A 24,419-nucleotide genomic window follows, 5' to 3' on the forward strand; every position below is an offset into this window, starting at 1 on the left:
CTCGGCCATTTTCAGACCTGGCCACAGTCTTGAGCAAAACGCAGTTTAACTCAGTAAAAAGAAGTAAAACATGAAAAGTAACTGCTGCCACCAGTTTGTCCCAGGCATACTCGTACAATCACCAAAATATCCTTTGAGGGTGTATAGGCCCATAAAACAAAAAGAGACCCCAGCGCACGGTACTGGAAGGTACTTTTTCCACTGTTAAAAAGTTACCAAGAAATGCCAACATAGTCAAAGACTATGGGAAACATAGTCTCCCAGCACTGACAGTCTGAAGTATGGGTCAGTTCCCCCATAACAAGTGAGCAAATGCCCAGGGGAGTTCAGCTGAAGGCTGGGCTCCACTGGAAAATGTCAGGTTAGGATTGTCACAATCCCACTCACCTGCCACCCAGCACCGCTATATGCGCACATTCAGAGACTCTGTTTATGGTATACTTGCAAAGTTAAAACCTGCAAACTGCCACTGCATTTATTTACTTGTTTTACCGCTGCAGTTTTGGACCAATCTAATTTCATGTTCCATTCCGGCTTTTGGGTTAAACAGTCTGATTTGTACTGTGTTTCGCTATCCTGTCTTGTACCTAGTTATTTCTTTCAAAGCTGCTTTTACCTGTATTACATCTTGGTCCACTGTTGTGCCTCCGCTTTGAATCCGTTTACATTGTGACCCCTGGGTTGGTCTCCAGTCAGATCAGATAAGGGAATGACTTGTGTTGCCTTTGTGCAGTCCGTTGAAGTCTTACCTGCCTCAGTATATGGTCTCCAGTTTTACCTTTGCACGCCTAACTCATGACGCTGCTGTATGACCGTGTTAAAATTAATCTGCTGGTACCGATCCCAAGGGCTTTCCTTAATCCCTGAAGAGCCCTTATCATATTCCAGTACACCCTTTATTCTGATCAATCTGTGTTGCCCAGTGTATTTGCTTGTCTTTGCTTTCTCTCTGTCTCTTTGTTTACAGCCAGCTTCTGCCCGTGCAGTCCATGTGAATACCTGTTTCATCTCGGATCAGCTTGGTATGTACCCTGTTTCTGTTATATGTTAGCATTGCCTCCGGAATCTCCCCTACTCTACAGTGCATAGCCTTTGCCCTGTGCTCCCCAGCCAGACTTGTGACAAGGATAGCCAAACAAAAGCAAAAGGTTTGGGGGTCAATAAATGGAGGGAACATTGCACATAACTGAAATCTTTCCTAACATGCAGCGAAAACAAAACTAGGGCTGAATGAACATAGAACCCCTGGGACAACTCGGATATGTCTAGCTGGGTTGGTCTGCATAGGATTTCACTCCCCTTCCTCCCCACCTCTGCACCTCCTCCATCCGGTTACTAGCTCTTGCATCTTGGGGTAGGGTTAATGGCCTGCCCACTGCCACTGTAGTTTGAACTCTGCTTGTTTTTCTGGTATTGCTAATGAAAAGGATATAGCACTCCAAAGTAGACTTAAAGGGACATAGAACTTCAATCTCACTTCAGCAACCCTCCCAGTACTCTCTGTCTGGACCCTGCCAGCTGCTGCTGCCCCCAGGTCCTCCACCGGTATTTTTCCTTAACCTGCACATTCCACCTGGGTACTGGACCACTGTGGTCCAGTGGAACAGACCCCCCCCCCCACCTGCTCCTGGCTCATCTCTCAGATGACTCTCCAGTTCCAAATCCTCCACTACTTCCTGTTTTAGCTTTTCATCCTCCACCTCCTCGCGCTCGTGCACGCACTCTCACACCTACTCTAACCCATCAACCTCCTGATTCAGCTCGTATGCCTCCACCTCTTCCTGCTCATGCTCCCCATCTCCTGCACCAACCTCTCCCTTGCTCTCTCGCCTCCAACCTTCCTCTAGCTCCTCTCTCCCTCTCTCTCGCTCTCTTTCTCTCTCTCACACACACAAGCTCTAGGGAACGCTGTACCTCTCGTCCAAACAGCTAGTGGAGACAGCATGCCTTTTACTCTGTATAAGATGATGTATCGCTTACCTTGGACTCTGCAAGGACACCTGGGTTCACGGCGTTCGACTGGAGGTGTGCTGCAGTGTAGGGGGAGCTGGTTCCACCGGATGTCAGACTACCACTGGGATCCTTGCCCACAACAAGAGCATGCGTGTCAGGTGTGGGTAATATGGCTATAGGGGTATCTCCAACCCACCTCCCCCAGGTTGCCCTCCCTCACTTTTGGTTTTGCTTTAAGAGGCTGACCGGCCCCCGCAGGGGGCGCTAGAGGGACAGCCTACATAGCGGGCTGTCCCATCTGGCCACCCCCTTCCGGTCACTGGTCAAGCCTCTCTTTCCTCTTCTCTCCCCATCAGCAAGGCGAAAGAGGCGTTCCCAGGGGGACCTGGCTTCCGGTCCGGTCTCCCTGGGGACACTTATAAGGACGGGAGCTGCTGGCCATCAGTCTCTTTGCCCAGCAGCTCCCGCCTTGTGTGAATCAAACGCAGGGGAGCATAGATTCTGGTTAGTGTGTGCGTAGTTCCAGTTAATTCACTGGAGATGCCCAGTACTGCTGTAGCTTGCGACACACTCTTTATATATTGTTCTTCTTGAGATGAGAGTTCTGTCCTTTTCGTAGCAATGTTCTTTTCCTCAGAGCAGAATACCATGTGCAATAAAGATGAGCTAAATAGTTCCTGCGTCCTTAGAATGTATTTGGGCCTGGTGCACGTGTGAGGGAAATTACTGAAAGTCTCTATGTGCCTGGGTACTGTAGCACCTTGCTTTTTGTACATGTGAGTCTGCTGTCCAGTCTGGTTTCCCCTTGAAAGGTCTTTGCGAGGCTTGCAGGCGCTGGGGAACACATGGAAAGTCTCTTCGCGACTTGTCACATGCGCTATGCTAGCGAGCGCACGAAAGTCTTTGTAGTACCTCTGCCTGATAATGTGTGATGCCTTTGAGCGCATGCAAAATGAACTTTCAAATGTTTAAACTTGTGTTAACATCAGCGCGATGTCATGAGAGCGGGAAGCAGCTAACCTTGTTGTCTTTTTCCTTTACAGGTCCGTAGTCGGAGCAGATTTCATGAAGAAGCCGTCCTCGCTGTGAAAACCTGCAGCTGCAGAGCGGGCGATCAAATGGTGAGTAAATGCTGAAAAGCAGATCGCAATCACAGAGCCAATTATAAGCGTTCCACTACTATTAGCAGAAGAAACGCGAAGCGAGGCTGCACACACGGGTGTGGCTTAAATAGTGAAGCCCATCCATGCTAACTAGTCAGCTCTACAACAATACTGCTAATGGCTTTTCTGTCAGCCCTGCTGGATCATCCAGAGTGTCCCACTATGGAAGCCATCTTGGAAGGGGCTTCTGCTTGTTGTATGCTAGCCGATCTAATAGTTTTGAGGATGCGCCAATGGTGCAACAGTGAAGTCCAGCCAACCCCCTTCCCAGATTCCTATGTGTGCCATTCAAAAGGTGCATTGAGAAATGTGTTTCTATTGTTTAAATTTAGAAACTCCACAGCATGCAGTGTCCCATTACACTGCGTAAATAACACAAACAGCTTTGACAAAACTGTACCATATATGTTAACATACTCCTAGAACTGAAACTAGTGCTTTATAGATTAGGTCAGCAGTAGAGTTAGCATGTTAACTAAGGAAAAGGTGGTCACATTCTGTAACCAGAGAAAACGAGAGAGAGAAAATAGTGCAATAAGTAGGAAAAGAAGTTGAACAAAAACATGACAGTGATAAACCTCTTCAAATAAATTAGAATCATTGTATTCTATGCGTAATTGTGTGATTGGGGAGAAGCGCAGAATGAGAAGTGGAGTAAGGGCAACATGCAGATCAGAAGGGAAAAACAACTTGTGATAGGGAGGAATTACCATCGTAATGATCATTCTATGGATTCTTCTCCCGCAGATTCCTCATCATGATAGCTATCCATCATCCAGCTCTGCTGTTTGGAAACATTTCGACAGGGGGCGTAGTGGACCTCGACTCGTCCGTCAATCGGCCATCCGTCTTGTCCGGCTCTCGATTGTCGGCTCCGAAAGGGACATCAGGCGTCATATAAAACCACAGTAGGAGGACAATCAGCCGGTAAAAACTTTAACAAGGAGACATCCCAACAGGGGGATCCCCCCACGACAATGATTGAAAAATGTTTTCTTTTTTTTTTTAAAGTGGTCATTCAAGAGCCATTACCAGATGCCTACTTGTTTGGACAGAAGCGACAACTTTCTGAGCCGCGATGGATGGGAGGGTCGATGAGGAATCTGCGGGCAAAGAATCCATATAAAGATCATTACAGTGAGTCATTTCTCCTTCACTGGATTGCTTTTCTCCCTGGAGGTCTGTAGAGGCTGAAAGCCCTCTGGTAGAGTGGGCGCTGACACCCGCAGGAAGCTCCCTGTCTGCTGATTGGTAACACTCGGATATGCACAAAGTGATCCAATGTGACAGTTTGTTTAGTGATGGCAGGACATTAACTGGACAGGGAATGGGCCACGAACAACTGGTCCGATTTCCTAAACTTGGATGTGCGAGCAACATAGAAGATTAATGCTCTTTTGGGGTCAAGGCGGTGGAACCGCTCTTCCTCTTTTGAGGGATGCGGGTAAAAGACATGTAAATCAATAGACTGTGATAGATGAAACTCTGAAACCACCTTAGGAAGGAATCCGGGTCTGACTTCAAGAGAGACTTTCTCACAAAAGAACTTCAGAAAGGGAGTTTTGCACCATAAGGCTTGCAGTTCGCTAAGCCTCCTGGCAGATGTGATCGCGAACAAGAAGGCTGTTTTAAGGGATAACAGCTGCAAAGAACATGGGTGCGTAGGCTCAAACTGAGCCGCCATCAAGTAGGTCAAAACTAGATTAAGATCCCAACCTGGGACAACAAAAGGGGTTGGCAGAAACTTGTTGAGAAGGCCCTTCAGGAACTGGGTCATGATCGAAATAGTAAAAAAGGAACCTTGGGCTGGGGACCCCTTGAACACAGGCAGGGCTTCCAAATACCCTTTGACTGTGGCAACCTGAAGGCCTGACGACGCCAGTGACAGAAGGAACTCCAATACTGTAGTGGTGGGGGAAGAGATAGGGTCAGTCTCGTGTTCCCTGCACCACGCCTCAAATCTTCTCCACCTGCAAGTGTACAGAGATTTTGCAAAAAGGTCTGCGTGCAGCCAGAAACACCTCAAGTACCTCCTCAGAGAGGTCCCAGTCAACATACCTCATCCTCTCGAGAGCCACACATATACTTTGAGGGAACCCGGAGTCAGGTGGAGCACTCGACCCTCCGACTGGGTTAGGTGATCCGGACGCGGAGGCAACCGGGGAGGTGGATAAATGGTCAGATCCAGGAGATCGGAGTACCACATTCTCCTAACTCAATTCAGGGCAATCAAGATCATGGTCGCTCGAAATCTATTGAACCTCCTGAAAATCCAAGGGATGATGGGAATCAGGGTGAAAGGCGTAGTGGAGAGGGAAGATCCAATCCACCAGAAACGCGCCCCACAGTGCGCCGTTCGTTGGGAATTCCCTCGAGCAAAACTGTTTGCACTTCCTGTTGGACTCCATGGTGAATAGATCCACTGCCGGGGTACCACAGAGAGTGAAGCAGCACAAATGAACCATCGCTGACTGTCGCTGTCGAGGGCTTGAGAATGTGTTTCGAAGCCGAAGCTTTCGATGCCGAAGACTCTTTCAGCACAGAGGGACGCTCGCATAACCGATGGGCGTCATGAGCCTCCGTCTTACGCCCCTTCTGCGATTTATGTGTGGTAGGCATGACACCCGAAGGCGTGTTCGACATCGAAGCTGTAGACAGAATGGCTGGCTTGGGGTCTGGAGCACAGAGCGCCGCTTTTGCCACGATTGCTTGTTGGTTTGTAGGGCCGGAGCCGCACTTACCACAGCTTTTCCCCCTAAACATATCAAGTATGGAAGTCTTAAAGCTTTCCCACTTGTCCTCAGTGGTCGGCCCTGATGAGGGCTTACCTCGATCCGACGACGAGCTGGACTTGCATCAAAGGCACACAGGAAGATGACAAGGAATGGCTCCTGAAGTGGGACCGTTTCTTAGTCTTCTTGGATTGTCGATCTTTCCCCTTGTTAGGATTGGGCTCCTCTGTCTCAGCCTGCTAGGACCGAACGAGGGACTGTGCCGCCGATTTAGCGACCGGTCGGACCAAACCCAGTTTTACGGCCCTCTCACTTAGGGACTTGGGTTGCATCTTTGCACATGACGTACAACGTGATGTCAGCAAAGTCAAATGGTAAAGGAAAGATTCCAAGAAAGCGGTCTACATAGGCAGGAAAGACATATGGGACTGTGGAAAATGTACTGCACAGCAAACAGTAGCCTATTAAGTAAGGGGGAAAAAGATAATGTGAATCTAGAGATGTAATTAGAGTCTGGTAACAGAAATCTTTGACATGGACATCAGGAGCAAGGAAGTGGGGTGGCAATACTCCTATCCAATCCAATGACTTTGCTTGGAATTCTGATTACTTCGTATAGGGGTATATCTTACTTTTAAGGCAATTCACCTTGGTTTTCTGTTCATCTATTAGTTGAGAAACATTTTCAGGCGTTTGAAATCCTTGAAGAGTAAAGCAGCGCTGTTATTTCAGACACCCAAATAAAAATAAATGCTAGACTAAAAACCAATCCTTTTCCGGAAATGGCACCTGCAACCTAGAATAGGATTTGGTTGGTGTTCTGAATGATACTCTCTAGGAAAGCAGACGAAAACCATATTTATTTCAGATACATGTTTAACTACAGAGATTGCAATCACCTCAGGACCTTCTTCTTTAACCGACACAAAAAAGGTGTTAAAAAATATGAACAAAGATACTTTACTGTAATGTACAGTGAACTTTTCATTTTACATTTAATATCTAAAATGTGATATTTCTTTCAATTCCGCATTTTATAACTGTACCACACTTTGATATCCCTGGACCAATTGCCCAACTGTTAAATAAAATAGCCGTAATGAACAAAGCATACCTTTGCTTCAATGCGTAGCCGTCTTCCACTCACAATAAATGGCTCTTTGGTAAACTCATCAAAAGTGTACTGCCACTCGCATGTCAGCTGTCCAAATGTTCCTTTTGTCACAAACAGAACCCCGCTGGCACAACAAAAAACAAATCATCATATCAGAAAGCACCCTATAAAACAGCATATAAAAGGGATAGGGAGACTTTGGAGAAAGGGAGCAAAACAGATTCAACTCAGATTCAACTACATCAGCTCTGTCATACTATGGATCACAAAACGAGAGAGAGGAATAAAAGCTGATTGCTAGTGAATAGCAAGACTATCATTAAACTATGAATGGAGTCTACACGTTTCACACGTTTCGTCTGTGCTTATCTGGATCAGTTCAGCTGGTAAGAGAAAAGTCAAGGTCAAGCTGATCCTGATCTCGGATTGTGTGAGCCTGTATGACACAGATCTCAGAATAATGTTCAGGTTCAATGCTCTTGACAGCATCATTAATTCCAAACTGCAGCAACTTTCCTTCCATGCAAAAGTCTGAGCGGGAGGAGGGGGAAGAGCAGGAAGGGTGATTTTCTCCATCTCTTCCTCTTTCTACTTCTACTCTTATAATACGAGAGGGCCGTGCAAGTTGACACAGATTTTGAAATTAGGCAGAAAGGTGAAGACTAAGTGTAGTAGCTTCCCTTCAATGTCACCATTGAATGTATTCTCTTTGATAGCATATAAAAGTTTAAAAAATCTCAGCCGGGAACAAAGGAACTTCTATATAAGAGACCAAAGATTGAGGAACATTTTCCCTTTAAGTGTTAAAGAAAAGAAAGACCAAAGCGAAATATATGCTTTCACACCCCATGACCTCCAAGGAAATAGAATAGGGGCTCTGCACTGAGACCCACCCTCCATTTCCACAGCACCGATGTTAGGTGAGGAAGTATTTGTGAGAAAAAAAAGATTTTGCGAATGCCGCAACCAGTTGTTTTTCACAAATCGATTGCTCTTAGCACCCAGTAGGTTGGCCTTGGGATGCTAATAGCAATAAACAGCCATTCCAGGGGCTGAACTGGGTTGTAAGAGCACAAGGGCCCAGCATTAAGGCCCTTGCTTTGCATGGGCCTAAATCGTTGGCCCCCGGCCATTACCACCTGGTTCTGCCCCCAGAACGGATGTTTATTACTTAGGTACTGCAGGGCTGAGAGCAGAACATTGCATATGAGGTGTTAAATGTTGTTAGTGTGAAGAAAAGTTAATGTTGTGGTTTTCTGAAGCTCAATTCAATGGAATTAGTGTATGATGAAACTTGGCTTAATCTATACAGTATGAATAGAAATACCTTTTTGTTATCATTAACAAGTCAGTAGAATTGATCATGGCATGTGCAAAGTATTTGTATTTCGCAAATCTTCCATTTTCAATTTTCTAGAAGGGGAAACAAACAATATGTTACTTAACATTATCTACTATTTAGGCAAAGTTTCCATGAAAGTCAAAGTTATGGTTTAATGTTAAAAAAAGTATTTACTATATCATTTAGGCAACTGTGATACATCTTAATTTATGACTACTTCTAAACGTATTTTACAAGAATGGTTCAGCTACAATATACACTTAAATTAATATGAGCACCAACAAAACTTAAGTGGAAGAAGACAAATTAAAGTTACTCACCGTTGAAACTAGAGTACTCATAGTCCTTAGTCCCCTTTCCTCCATCCTTGTGGGCGTCCCATAACATGGGGACAGTAACAGAACTTTTGGCAGTGAAAAACAGTGCTTCCCCTTTAAATGAAGTATAGAGCGTGGGTGCGTGGCCTTGGGCGTAAGAACCCCCCCTCCGAGGCCCCACCCTCTGGCGCCTCATCTCAGTCCCCTTTGAACACATTGGACGCTTAGATACCTGGCTACACTTATATATTAGCCCTTGGCATACTAGCGGGGGAAGGTGGGTGGGACGTATTGAGGAAAGGGGACTAAGGACTATGAGTAGTCTAATCACTACAGTGAGTAACTTTAATTACTCATACGTCCCGTCCCCTTTCCTCCATCCTTGTGGACGATTCCACCGAACAAGAAACATAGAGTGGAGCTGTGACAACCTGCCTCATATCTAGGGTGAAGCAAAAAAGGTTCTTCAGAACTGCCTGACCAAACTCTGCATCGCGGCTGGAGCTGGTTCCAGTGAGTAGTGCTTACAGAAGGCCGAAAGAATGGCCCAAGTAGCCACTTTGCTGATGACCTCCCAAGAAGCGTGTCTCTGAAACGTAAACTCCTCCGAAATGGCCTGGACCATCCAATGGGCGGTGGAAGCCTTAGGAGCCTGAGAGCCGGGGAAGGAGCCCCCAAAAGTCACAAACAATGGCTCAGACGTCATGAATGATTTTGTCCAAGAGAGCTAAAACTTGAGGACTCTCTTGAAGTCCAGGGAATGCAGGGCCCCCTCTGTCTCTGAGTGTGGGTTTGGGAAGACCACTGGCAGGTAGATTTCTTGACTCAGATGAAATGGAGAGACCACCTTGGGCAAGAAATGTGGGTGAGTGCGTAAGATGACCACACGAAGCGCAGAGGGGAGAGCCACCAATAAAACAGTCTTTAGCGCCACCAAGCAGATGTCCACAGAAGCCATAGACTCGAAAGGATGATGTCTCTGCACCGTATGAAAAAGCCTCGACAACCCCTTAAGGTGGGCCTTAACTACCGGGTTGGCTACCAAAAACACATGCTCCACGAAATTCTCGTAAGCCCTGCTAGCTGTCAAATGCATGCAGCAAGTATCCAACTGAACGCCAGAACGAGCCAGGTGTGCAGAAAAACCCAATACGTCATCCAGAGGACAGGTGGCAGGGTCCAGCCCATTGTTGCGCGCCCATTTGCTCTTATACTGGGACCGAGTTGAGGGCCTACTGGCCTGCTGAATGATGTCCCAGTTGTCCTCCCAAATTGAGCATGTTGAAGCCTCAGCTGATCAGGAACAAGGCCGCTAGGGCCAGTTTGGCCGGGTCTGGATGTTCCACTGCCACGCCCCCCTGTGTCAAGAAGCCCCTTGCTGGGGATCGGAAGATGGAGGGGACCGTGGGAGCACAACTGCAGCAGATCCTAAAACCAGGGTCTCGAAAGGCCAGAGAGGGGCAACCAGGATAAGGCTGATACCCACAGAGGCCCAGAACTTGCAGAGAGCTGTTGGAGCAGAGGGATGGGTGGGAACGCACCTGGAAGGCGTCTCCTAGTGACCCTGATCTGCCCATGAAGCAAACTGGGGCACTTGGTATTCCGGGGGGATGCAAACAAATCCATGTCCGCAAACCCCCACCGCTGGAACAGGGGCAATAAGGGGTTGTTGTGCAACTCCCACTCGTAGGTGTTTAACCCCAAGCGACTCAACTGGTTCGCATCTGCATTGCTGTCCCCCAGGAGGTGTACTGCCAAAATGCAAATCCCCTCTGTCAGGGCCCATTCCCAGATCGATACTGCCTCCATTCAGAGGAAGGGGGAGGAACGGGTGCCACCCTGCTTGTCCAGGTAAACATTGTAGTAGAATTGTCTGTCCTGACCAGAACAGGCATGTCCCCGATTAGGGGCAAAAAAACCTCTTGAGCGTCAGGCCCACTGCCCTGAGCAGATTGATATGCAGGATGTGTTCCGTCCTGGACCATGTGCCATGAATTGCGTAGCCCTCTAGAGTAGCCCCAGCCCGAAAGAGAGGAGTCCGTCGTCACCATCAGGGTAGGCCCCGGCTGGATGAAGAGGGCTCCCATTGAAACATTGCCCTCCAACAGCCACCAGCGTAGATCGGGCAGCAGGAGTGGTGGTATTGGGATTGAGTCCGATTGAGACCCCGTCTCCTGATCCCAATTGGCTGCTAGGTGGAGCTGGAGGCATCTCATCTTGAGGTGAGCATGCAGGAGGCCATTAGGCCCAGAATGTGCTGGAACCACCATGCTGAGGTGGTTGAATTGGCCAAAAAGTGTCCCACCGCCTTGCGTAAAAGGAGGTTCATTTAATAGTGACTCCAAATTGTTCAAACTTGAACAAGAGATGATTTTTAGAATGAGGAGTGATCAACGAGGACTGTATGAATCCATTGAGTGGAATAAAATAAAAAATTGATGTTTGGGAGTAGGTTATTTATTATCCTTGTACACCTAAAGCTCTCGTGATCCCAAATAGAGTTTATAGATCTGGGATCGGGTGTTCCATTTTTGGGAGAGTTTAGCTGACGAAAGTATGCTTCCTGTTCCCTCTCCCAAGGTTAGGAGTTAGCGAGTACTGTGTTAAGATGCAGTAAAAAAGCTAAGAGGGATGGAACAAGTTTGTAACATGTATATGATTATTGCTGACTAAGACCTCTAAATTGAATTCCTTTTGTATTGCTTTATTGTTTAACATGTGTACATTATTCTTTTGATTCATCAGACCTGAGTCAGTTTCCACCACGCACTTTGAATTTGTCGTTATGGAGTGGTCCACCGGTTCCTATTGTGAGCTCTAGTGGGTAAAGTTAACCACAGTATGAGAGGACATGGAGTGTCGTTTGATCGTAATTTTTCACTTGATCCTGTACTCGTTTTCACTTCTTTTTAATTTCAGATTTTGGCCGCTCGACCAGCAGATTTAAGGTTGTGTATTTTTATTACTGGTCCAATCTTCCATGCTGCTGCCATTTTTCTATATTTCTATTTTTCTATTTTTCTGCATTTTTGTGTCCCCTACGCAAGTTGTGGCTAGCTGGTTGCAGGTGGTCTAGGCCAGCGGGCTCGCAGTGGGCTGGTGCCGGGCTCCGTTTAAATATGGCGCTTAGGGTTTCGTTACTTATACGTACCATATGACTGCAGTTGAGTTTGACGCTTGCTAATGGGTCACTATAGTAACCGGGACGCCTGAAATAGAAGTCCGTCTCCCTTTGCCTTCCGCAAGTGATTTTTTCGACTCGGCGCAGACGCGGAAGTAAAGAGGTGGTTGTTGAGGACCTAGACCGGAGAAGTTACGAAGGTAAGGGTGTACTTTGCAATTACAAATTACCCCCTCAGGTATAGTGTAGAGTTTGGTTAGACCATATAGAGATAGTTTAACATTCTGCTCATTAGTGGGTTTACACGCTAAGGTGCTAGTGGGACTGTACACCGTGGTGTAGGGATGTGGTCAACACAGAGCCCGTGAGTTTTTGAGTATGGCTTCCTGATTCTGCCTCCGTGTGTACTGGGAACATGTGAGCCCTAGGATGCCCAAGGTGTTTGTGTTAATTTCAAACTTTTCCTCTCTACATTTTAGAGGATGACAGGACGTGTGGGCTAAGCGATACACCCATCGATATCATTGTTTACAAGTGTTGCGACACCTTACCCGGCTACGGAGCAGGATAATTATCTGATGGCCCCCTATATTCCTTGAATGAGAGATTCTTGACACAGGTGGGTGTTGTCTACCGGACTTTCCGATAATTTGCCTCGAGCGAGCCAATCTTTTTCATTTTGCGTTTGGCTAATTTAGATTTTGTGTTCTATTTTTGTAGTTGCCACTGAGTGGGAGAGTATTGTATCCCACCTCAATTCATTGTATGAATTGTCCGCCCCCGCAAGAACCCCCTGAGGTAATTTGGTGATCTTAGGTGGAGGGTTCTGAGTTCATTAATGAATGTTATGAGACTTATTCTAGCAATTATAGTTGATCGGTGCTCTTTTCTTTTAAATCTGGACAGGTCGTGTATTGGTTGTGGTTTTAACTTTACTGAAACTGGATGCACAATAGGACTGGATGCACACTATTTTCTCCTGACGAAAGTTCTGTATTCATGACATAAGGAACTGAAACATGTCGAGACGAGTTATCTCTGTGGAAGAACAGAGTGTTAATAGAGACATCTATTGTAAAAGTGATTAATGATTGTGAAACATGATGTATCATTTTTCTGCCTTCTTTCTATGCTCCAAATTGAGGTATAGCCTATGAATTGGCTTTATATTAAGACATTTGTATTCTGAATATATCTGATTTAATATTGGTTTTATTTTTATATGTGATTGTATTATTAAAATATCAAAACAGTTTTTTTCACTGACCTGTCCTTCTAGTTCTATTTTTCTTATATTTAATACTAGATGCATAAGCACCTTACAAATGCCCAATAAATAAATCCCCACATGGGCCTCAGTAACCATGTAATTAACAATTTGCAGCTACTGTTGAATACGGCTGTGACAATGATATTTGTCATGAAAATGTTGGACACAGTTATAGCGGCCTTGAAGGCTCTATTTTGATTTGTGATTGAGCAGTGAATTCACCTCAGGACACAATGGGCCTCATTACAAGTCATGCGGTGCAATAAAAATGCGGGTAAAGTGGTGATAACAGATGTAAACCCATGTTACAGCACTGCCTGATTCTGTGTTTGGAAGTGAAGTGGAGGAAAAGAATACATTACTTGTTATTTATTTATTGACTAGGTATGTTATAGTAAGACATTACTTTTCATACCATGTCATCACCTCTTCCGGTTAACAATAAAAAAGCAATAAAACTAATAAAATAGACATTCACAGTTCATTGTAATGCTAATACATTATTCCAACATTCAGTGAATATCTCAATAAGCGTAAGCCGTAGGCTTTGCATAATTATTTCTCCATTATTTCTCAACACAATGATTATCAGAATGGTATTTGCCTGCATACACTGACCACAGAAAAAGGTTGTTTCCATGGTGTCAACATTATATACCATTTTACCCAATAATGTATTTCTTACATCTTTTAGCCTTGTATATTCGGTAAATATATATGTCTGAATCACTTAGATGGAGATTTCTCCTCCCTTTTATCTCGCAAAAAAATTGAGGTTTTTCCATGAGCAGACTTATCACCTGTGGTAAAGGCTTTAAATCCTCCTTGGGACTGCATCAATGGGGATTAACCCCAGCACTCTGCCACTCATAATCTGTCAGTTTTAATAGCGGTACCATCTCAAAACGTGGTGTAATTTGACAAAGAATACTTCAATAATGCTCATATACCAAGTAAATACCTTTGCTGAAAAACATGCGCAAGTAAAGGTTTGCACAGTAATATATTAAGTATAAACATAGTAAAAAGACTTTGGTTCACCACAAAGAACAGAAGACATTTTACTATGCTTAATGCAATAGTGTTCAAGCCCCAATTTTCACACATCCAGTCAACAACCATGCCTTTTACTAACCTCTACATACATATCCAGGGCACACAGCAGCTTCTACATTGTCTCCTCAGCTGGTACACTGGGCCCTCACAAATGGCATCCGTCTGCCCTTAGGATTCAATGATAACTGTGATTTTCCAATTGAATCCAAAGGCTCTGAGGTTTTCCACCTCAAGGAGATGAAGAGAGTGTGGATCATAGCATAAGGCTCAATGGCTTTGATGTTGGCACCTAAACATATTCAACCATTACTATTGAATGAAGTGCTCAAGTGAAGATTAATAGGATTACTTTCTCTCTATTTTTTTATAGCTTAGATTAATCAAATTCAATGGCACACCTGGGGTGTCAATGGTCTCAATTGAAAATATAACATAATTAGTTTGGATGTTTCTATTATCAAAGAGATTCAATGTTGCTTATATCATATAGAAGCGGGTTTGCCTTTAGGATAGACGGAATGTATTCAGCAAAAGGATTCTAGACGTATGTGTTCCTATAGAGGTATTACTTACTCATGCAGTCACCATTACAATCCTTAATCCACAAACTAAGTAATCTGGAGAAAAATCTGAGTTAGTAGGGAAGAGGAGTGATAACCTCACAAACTTCTGTCATTTTGCTACTACAGCGATCTATACCACAAGCATTGATGATCTTGCATTCTATGTTAGAATTGGAATCGGTGGACTGGCAAAATCCTGTTTTACTATGTGGAAGCTTCAACACTGCTCTGCACTGTGAGCTAGAGCGGGACAAAACATTTCTGAGGCCTACAGTAGAATAGTTGTTGCCCAATTCTGCCACAGCTTCCAATTAGTGGACGCCTGGTTGGTACAATACTCAGGTTAGTGAATGTTCATCTTTTTCTCACAGATTGATGGTCAATCATCCTTTATCAATCTCAGCTAAGGGACTTTCGCGTATGACTGTTGGATACAAGGCTTCAACTAAATCAGTGCAGTGTTCCTCTACTGTTAGAATTTATGGGCCTGTTGGCACCAAATGGACAGAGCTGAGGACACTATGTTGACAAATGTTAGCTCTGAAAGAGTTTTAACACCTGTTCAACAACTGGGGATACTTTTGGCCAGTGAGGATGGAGGGGATCCCAGTTTGTTCTGGCAACACCAATCAGGACAGCGAGGTTAGCAAAACTCACTACAAGCAGGAGAAAAAGGAGTGTGTAGCCTGTAGACAGGACCGCGAAAGACATCACAGAATCATTCATTTAGGAACAATGGAGAAAAGAAGGAAAGAACTGGTCACAAGCGGAGAATGCAAAATACCATACAGAATACCACACCGAAACGCTGGTGTAATGAGGTGGCAGAAATAACAGTGTGAGGTTAGACCTTGAGGAAGGAAAGAACAATGAGAGGTGCGAAGAGGCGGTTGGTTCTGAAGGAGAGAGAGAGGAAGAACGAGGAAGAAGAGATACAGCATTGAGGAGGTGGAGAGAGGGAATTAGAAGGGGACTGAGAAAAGTCATCCATTCTCTGTTTTGGCAGTGAAGTGGATTTGCCTAAGATTTGCTGGGGATTCTGGTCCAGAATTGAGAAAGAGAGAAAGGAGGAGCAAGCCCTGCTTGAGGGCCAGTCAGCTGGATCCAATGGAGGGTTGGATTGCCCTGAGAGCCGAAAAGGAGAAGAGACAAAACAGAGAAGAGATGTATGCACATTTCTGACAGGGGTGGACCTTGCCATGGACTATTGATGGACTTGGCCAGAGTTCGAGCCTAAACCAACTGTGAGTCATGAGCCTGGGGGTCGAGGCTCCCCGAGACTAGAGGCTGTGGTGGGTACCTCAGAGGCCATAGTCTAATACCACCCTTGCCGTGTGCGATGATGATTGCAGACTGAAAAGCCACCCCAGAGGGACAGGGAAGAAGTTAACTGTCATTACTTGCAACTCAAAACATTGCAGTTGGGTATGGGTATTCAGCACCAGCCATCTTGCCACAAGCACAGGAGGGCAAACCTTGATGCAGGAAAGCAGGGCCTTGGAACCCTTGGACATTGACTTTGTGTGAACCATGCAGAGCATGAACTGTTGTTGACTAGTAAACCTGGACTTAGGACCATGGTACTACCTTTAACTAGGGTGTGATCTTTCCTTTCACTTGTGTGTGTGTTCTCTTTGATACTCAACTATTATATTGAGATGTATCCCTGTTTTGTTAAAGCCACTCCCTATTACACATAAGGCCTTACTTCAACCTCTGTTTTGACCTAAACAAACCACTGTCCTATCAAGCCTATTTGTTCTTGAGTCATCCATCGGTCACACGTCCTGTGCCAAGGGTCACCTATAATTCCATACACTGTTTTAAATCCCATCAGATATTGGTCATAGAGCTTTTGGACAAACCTAGGAATCAGGTGTAGGGATGCTTGATACTTTACTTTTCCAAGAAAGTTGGTGGAAAAGTGTTCAGGTGCAATGTTCACTTTGGGCAGCAATAACTGGATAATTATGAATCACGAAGTGGAAATTCACTTGACATTTAAAAACATTCTTTACCTCATAAAGAGAGACAAAGGGGCAATACATTTAGATCTAAAGGCTCTAAACGCTAGAAAATAGGTATCTCAATATATGTCAGATCAATGACATTGTTAATTCCAATATCCAGTCAGTTTTTAAGAAGTGAGAGAAGTATAGTAAACTTACCTCAGATATTCAGCAAATCTATTGGGCAGCCTGCACCCACAGCAATTATTCACAGTTTTCAAGGATGATCTAGCCCAAGATATCCTGAGCGTTGAAACACGCAGAGTCCTAGGGCAGATAGCAAATGGTAAACCGGTGGGTGTGGATTTTATCCAGGATTAACTAGCCTCTGAACTAGGCTCTTTAAATACATTTTGAGGAGAGGGGCCTATTGCACTTCCTTGCCAGATTCTAATATCATGGTGCTTGCTAAAAAGGTAATTGCCACTAGGTACTGCTCATCATATTAGCTGATTGTCCTCTTCTACTCGAACAATAGGAGATCTGATAAGGTGTTGGCCTTTTGTTTGGCTCGTTATGTGGTTCTGGCTGAACAATAGATTTGTTTGAGGGTGGCACAAAACCAAACATACTTTGCTGCCTGACACTGATTGATGTTGCTGCCACTAGGACTCCCAGTTAGACCTACGTCTTCTGGGTGCAGAAAAGGCAATCAATCGGGTCAGCTGGGATTCCTCTGGCAGATGTTAGAAGCTACGCCTTTTATGCTGAGATTTATTGAGCTAGCTTGGCCTATATATTAATATTTAAGAGGTAGAGAACAGGTTGAAGGTCTAGCCTCCTTGGTTTTGAAAGCATTGGGGGCACATGTAATGGCTGCCCCATCACCTTTGTTATTTCCTCTTTACATAGAACCCTTGATATGGGTAACCAACATCAATAGGTTTTTGTCTTCATTCTTGGGCCCCTTGACAAGTGGAAGCATCTGCCAATGCTCTTATGGTTATCAGAAGTAATCTGCTTCTAGCTTTCTCTAGAGTAGTATGGGTTGAATTTGGAAAAATGCTAGAGTAACAATGAACCATCAGAAGAATTCCCTGCAGGCCGTAAAAAACACTTCCACCTATTTACAGCAATCCCCTACTTATGAGTGGAAATTACTGGATATCGAAAAGAACTGGTAGACAACATACCTGTTGCTACACTTAAAGGGGATCATGCTAATCCTTGCAGCTACCGACTGATTTTGTTACTTGGCGCACACGGTGTTTTGCCAAGATTATACTTAACCACTTGTTATCCTGTGCAGAGCAAAGCAATCCTATTCTGTGTTCCAAGACATGCTTTCTGGGTTGGGGTTGGCTTTCTGTTCTTCCTAACTGTTTTGTATTATCTCTGCTGATGACGAGGGCTATGGCAAGTGTGTGCAAGCCACTTTACAAGGTGATTGTCTGTGGCCTTCTCTGGTATAAATTCTCCAACTGGGAAATCTGACTGGGTTTGCTACAATTAAATCAAGCATTTTAAATGGACATGTAGCTGACAGTAAGATTTGAGATGGGGCACTCTAGGAATGGGCAGTTACTAAAAAAGCCTAAAACTGGGGAATATTGTTTACTTCTCTGTTCAGTTGTTTATTGCTGGTATGCCATCGGCTTTAGGTGATATCTGGGCATTTCTACCTAACCTAGGGTGCACAAATCCAGCTATTAGTCTATGAAGACAATAAGATTATTCTTGATAAAGCATCTATTGGACTGCAGATATCTTTGTGTGCACTTCAAGCTTATTGCTTTTGTAATTTCCTAATTATAAACAAATAAAAAACAAACAAAAATCAAAAATCATGAAATTACGAAAGACCAATAAACTTCAACTGGCGTTTGTAATCTGAAAGGCTTGAAACAGTACCCGAACATTCCTATCTAGAGATGACAGTAGTAAGAGTGTGCTTGAGAACTTCATTTTTTTCTCATCTAAACCCCATTAGCTATTCAAAACGGGGACGGATGCCACATTTGGGATATCACTGAAATCACATCAAGGGAAAAGAAACTACTCATGACGGCACTGATGGTTATGTTATGTGGCATTTATATAGCGCTCTATATATCATTGGTATGACCTCAAAGCGCCAGTAGGTTGAATGCCCTCTGGGACCGTAGTCCATGTCAGTTGAGAGAATAAGGTGTCGGTGGGTGCTTGGGTGCACCAGTTATGTGTGCAGCTGGTCTAATTGACTGATGGTAGCTGCATCCTAGCATTTAGGTGTGGTGTTACTGATATCAGTTGAATGCGTGCAGGCTGGCGGGTGGATACCAAGACTGGGTTTTGGCTGCGTTAGGCCTGTAGGACGCTTATGTGTGGAGCTAGGCCGGTATGTCATGGGATATAGCTGAGTTTTATTAGAATGATGAGGTGTTTATGGGGTAATGTTCGTATGTGAGCAGCTAGGCCGAATTTGATGAAGGGGTATAGCTGTACTCTAAATGAGTGATGGTGTAGAGTAGAGAGTAAGCATAGTGATATGGGGGTGAGAGTTTGGGTTGAGTTATGATCTAAAACATAGGTAAGTAACTTACAGAACTATCTCAGTACTATCCCTGTGGGCCCTTTCTAGGTTTGGTTTAATGCAATCCTAACAGTTTCTAAGTCTTAGGGCAATGCACATTTCAAATTCTAACTTCTAACAGTGATAAACTTACAGTTCTATCACAGTGGGCCCTTTCTAGGTTTGAGTTATGTGGGTTGATGTGAGCCAGAATTCACCATTTTATCTAAAGATGGCAAAGGTTAACATTCACAATCCTGCCCAGATGTGATGCGAGTCAATATTCACAGAACTGTCTGAATGTGGCAGTGGCTAGTGTACATAATTATGTCTAAATGTGGGGTTGGCTAACATTCATAGTTGTGACCAGAAGTGGTGCAAGCTAGTATTCACCATCTTGTCTGGAGGACATAAATCTGGAAGCGATGCAGGTTAATGTTCACAATTCTATCAACGTGTGGCATTTGTTATCATTCACAAATCTGTCTAGAAGCGGTGCAGGCTAATGTTCACAATGCTATCCAAGTGTGGCATCGGCTATCATTCACAAATCTGTCTAGAGGCGACAAGGTTAATGTTCACAATTCTATCGAAGTGTGGTGCTTGCTAATATTCACAGTTCTCCAAGTGTGTGTGGCAGGCTAGCATTAACAGCTCTGTCTAAGTGTGGCAGACACAGATGGTTTGATATACCTATACTTGAGATTAGATTTGTAATGGGTGATTGATAGTGTTGAATATTCCAAAAGAGAGTGGTGCTTTGAGCCTGTATGCAATGCCCCCACATACCCCAGGGCTTGGTGCGCTATATGAATAATTCAATGAATGCATGAATGCAGGTGACATTTGACTGGAAAGCTATGTTCCAAGGTAAGGTAATGTAGAGTGGCAGGGCTTTCTGGAGTAGAGCGATTGCTCTGCTCCCCACCCACGCCACACTTACTGTGGGCGGTTGCTGCTTGTAGACGGCTGGCCACGGCTTCCCCTGCTGACACCTGCAGACACTTTCTGGAACCGCTTCTGTTGGAGCTGCCCTTTGCCTTGGGGCCCTTAGCTGCTGCGGCTGCCGGGGCAGAGGGCTGTCTTGGGGTGTTCTTTATGGAGGGATAAGGGCCAATCAGGGCTGCTGGGAGGCGGGACAAGTGAGACCAGGAAAAGGCGAAGTCCCGGGAAAGACCATGTTACGGCTCGCCCGGTGTGATTTTTAAAGCTCTATGAAGAATTTTAGAGGGCTGGTTGGGGTCGGGGGGATGACCTAACACTCACCTTGCGAGGGGTTTCTTCCAAAATGGAGCGGATGCCTCTTTGCAAGCCTCGTCGCTAGGTTTGTTTAGTATGGAGGGACATGGGCCAATCAGGGTTGTTGGGAGGTGGGACAAGTGAGACTAGGAAACGGGGAAGGCCTGGGAGAGACCACACTACGGCCTCGCCCTGCATGCTTTTTAAAGCACTATGAACAGTTTTAGAGGGATGGTTGGGGGCTTGGGAATGACCCAACACTCACTTTGCCAGGGGTTTCTTGCTAAATGGAGCGGATGCCTCTTTGCAAGCCTTGTCACTAGGTTTGTTTAGTATGGAGGGATAAGGGCCAATCAGGGCTGCTGGGAGGCGGGACAAGTGAGACTAGGAAACGGGGAAGGCCTGGGAGAGACCACACTACGGCCTCGCCCTGCATGCTTTTTAAAGCACTATGAACAGTTTTAGAGGGATGGTTGGGGGCTGGGGGACGACCCAACACTCACCTTGCCAGGGGTTTCTTGTAAAATGTCCAGGAAGGCGAGTTCCCCTTGTCGGGCAAAATGATGCACACTCGGATTCTCTGGGGCATTCCTGTCGGTTCTTAATACTGAAAATCTCTGTATCGAGGTGGGCAACCAAAATGCATCAGCCGCTTTGTTGTATTGTACAGATACCCCAGCAAATCTTTTGGGAAGGGACATCCAAGTTGCAGATGTTGATTGCCTTCACCACGGAAGGTATTGTATGCTCGACCCCAGGGTTGTATCCAGTAAGGGAAGCAGTGCATTTTCAGACATATTGTAGTGACGGCACGGTTAGGGAGGTACTGAAAATCTCTGAGTGTTTAACAGGGTGGTCAGATGGAGTTGTGGAATTTACATGTGTCCAGTACCTTAATTCAGTACGTGGATGATTAGTCTGCAGCGCTTCAGAGGTGCAGTGTCGAGGGGACTCAATAACGCTCCTCACCCTGCTCATCGAGAAGGGGTACAAAGTGAACAAAGAGAAATTACAATACTGTCAGACAGAGGTAGTTTACTTGGGGCAAGTAATATCACCCGCAAGATGGAAGGTAATGCCAAAGAGAGCCGCTGCAGTTCAAAATACACCTCAGCCAGGCACAGTGAAACAAATGCAGCAGTATCTGGGGCTCTGTAACTATTGCAGATCATGGATTTTTCATTATTCTAGCTATGCGAATCCCTTATTGCAGGGACTAAAAGCACAGAAGGCGAAAGGTCCGATAGAGTGGTCTGAGGAAATTACTTGCTTTCGGCAAACATTGCTAGGCCACAAACCTTTGGCATATTACAGCAGACTCCTAGACCCAGAGATGCAGGGACAGTTCCCTTGTGAACAAGCTTTGGCGCCAGCAGCTTTTTTAATTCAAAAGTCTTCAACCCTTACTATAGGTTACCCGGTGACATTGTACGTAGAGCATGCAGTATTTGCAATTCTAGAAAAATCAAAATCCACATTGACGAGTCAGTCTCAGTGTATGAGGTCCTTAGATCAATTTCATCAATTCATCCTGTGCGGTGTCACATAGTAAATCCCACAACATGTTTAGCAGAGCCGGTGTAGCCTGAGGATATTGTTCACGATTGTACCACATATAAGGGAGAAGAGCAAGAGAGGGTGAATGTGAAAGAGGATGCCATGGAGGGGCTGAGGTGATTTTTGCTGATGGGTCTTCGACCATCAACCAAGAGACGGGTGAGACGCATATGGGTGCAGCTGTCGTGGGTCTTGTGGATGGGGAGTACCAGGTCAAACTGAAGAGACTGTTGCCTTTTCATTACTCTACACAAGCGGAACTGGAGGCACTTATAGGAGGTGTTATAAATGTGTAGGGGAAAGGCAGTCACTGTTTATTCGGACTCCACATACGTCCCCTCCACCATCCATTCTGGGTTATCCAGATGGCAGAGAAGAGGATTTAAGAGGTCCGATGCCCTGTTCAGTATGCTGCGCTGCAGTCCCGGCTGAAGCATTCACCTTGCCAGCAGAGATAGGTCTAGTGAAATGCGCTGCCCATACTAACTGCACTAATTAAATAGCTCTTGAGAATGATATTGCAGACAAGGCAGTGAAGGAAGCAGCATATTTTCCTTTCACAGATTCTCAGAAAAAGGAATCTGTGTCCCACCAGGTACAGTTACCAGCCCCGTACTCCGCAGTCCTGGTGCTCCAGATAATAGAAAAACAAGCGAAAGCCCCTAGAGACAAACAGGAGCCCTGGAAAAAGAAAGGATGTGTTCTCTCACCTACAGATTTGCTTTGGAGAGCTGTCTGTGGAGCTGCTTCTTTTGGCTCTGGAGCAATGGTCTTCAAACATTTTTGGCCTGGGCCCCCCTGAGCAAAATGTGGGCAGGGCCGGCCCCCCCAAAATGCAAACTGGACAGAAAGTCCAAATGGCTATGAACTAAAGTGCGCTGTCACTGCACCCTACTCCCACTATAGTGCCTGGGCTTGCCCACCTACTCCCACCACAGTCTCTGGACTCCCTCATCCCACTCCTAGCCCAGTCCCTGGGCTCTCACCACCACAGACACTGGGCTCTCCTCACCCTGCTCCCACCAATGTCCATGGGCTCTCCCCACCCTGCTCCTACCACAGTCCTTGGGCCAGTGGCGGTTGGTGAATTTTATAAGTGGAGGGGCATACATAATTTTCCCAGATATGCCACACCAACCGAGCAAAGCGAGGAAGCCCGAGCCAATAAAGGAGGGTTCAGGGAGGGAGGAGCTCCCCCGGGAATTTGTTTATACTAATGGGTTAAAATGTTGCATTTAGAGCATACTTTTAAAAAACATTGGGCAACTGTGCTGCTGGAACTTATGGTGCAAAACACCCCCAGACCTGTAAGGAGATGGAGAATGCCCAGTGGGATACCTAATGATCCAAATGTGGTTGAATCCTTGCATAGTGAGATAGCCGACTTTTTCGCTGACAACATAGGGACGGTTCATCTGTTCTCCACAATCTGGGAAACTTTCAAGGTCTGGGTCAGAGGAGCCCGAATATCGAAGTCCACGGGTCTCCTGAAATGTGTACGGCAGGAGCTTGGGGGGTGGAGAACGAACTAAACACCTTAGAAAAAACCTACAGCCGCACACACAACAAGGACACTCTCGCTGAAATACACAAACTCCTCAGAGACTTTGACAGTCTGGCTATCAGAGAGATACGATATATAGCAGCCCCTACTCGGGCATGCAGGTATGGGGAGGGAACAAGGCCGGGAAATCATTGGCCAACTTGATAAAACACGAAAGGCAACTGAACCTGATTGCCAGTATTCGAACAGCACAGGACGAGGTAGTCACGAGTGAAGAGGGTATAAATGGCAAATTTGTTACATTTTATCGGGAACTCTATGCAAACAGAGATAAAAAGTCCTACATTGAAATAAAGACCTACTTAGCGGCACTTGATCTTCCGAAGCTCCCAGCCGAGGATAGATTGCTGATTGACCAGCCTATCACTGCTGAGGAAATTACTGAAGCAATTAAGGAGCTTTCGTCAGGTAAGGCACCGGAATCGGACGGACTGGGTGCGGAATTCTATAAGGAGTTCCGAACTGAACTAGTTCCTGTATTGTTAAAAATGTGAGAGGAAGCCCAAGAGAGAAACGTACTGCCCCCGACAATGACAGAGAATATAATAACTGTATTGCCTAAGCCCGACGTCCGCCGCAGGACATGTCATCTTACAGACCCCTTTCGCTCATCAATGCCAACGCTAAGATATTTGCGAAGGTACTGGCGAACGGGATGCTACCCATTGTACCTACTTTGGTCCATCCGGACCAATGTGGGTTTATCCCCAAAAGGTCCACTACCTTAAATCTGCGTAGGGTATTTGGTATAATGGCACAGATAGATCCGGATAGATGCGCAGTTGCTGTATCCCTGGATGCCGAAAAGGCATTAGATTCAGTTTCAGGGGTCTACCTCCTTTCAGTACTGGAAACATTTGGAATAGGACCTAACTTTGTCCAATATGTTCGGCTGCTGTATGCTGACCCTGGGGCCAGAGTGTTAACT

At 45.4% G+C, this 24,419-nt stretch overlaps 1 protein-coding gene across 3 annotated transcripts in view; it reads right to left on the minus strand.

Annotated features, from left to right (window-relative positions):
• VPS13A (vacuolar protein sorting 13 homolog A) overlaps positions 1-24,419 on the minus strand; it is a 2,994,934-nt gene that overhangs the window by 59,888 nt on the left and 2,910,627 nt on the right. For 2 of the 3 annotated variants that reach the window (XM_069625905.1, XM_069625904.1), the window contains 2 exons: positions 8,290-8,375; positions 6,963-7,086 (listed from right to left, as the gene is read on the minus strand). In XM_069625905.1, coding sequence (XP_069482006.1) covers positions 6,963-7,086; positions 8,290-8,375 — 210 coding nt within the window. Of the gene's footprint in view, positions 1-6,962; positions 7,087-8,289; positions 8,376-24,419 lie in introns of those variants that run through there. The other variant, XR_011280366.1, reaches the window with a different exon arrangement.

The sequence above is a fragment of the Ambystoma mexicanum genome, chromosome 6p (genome assembly GCF_040938575.1).
Source record: "Ambystoma mexicanum isolate Mex_15411 chromosome 6p, UKY_AmexF1_1, whole genome shotgun sequence".
NCBI classification, from domain to species: domain Eukaryota; kingdom Metazoa; phylum Chordata; class Amphibia; order Caudata; family Ambystomatidae; genus Ambystoma; species Ambystoma mexicanum.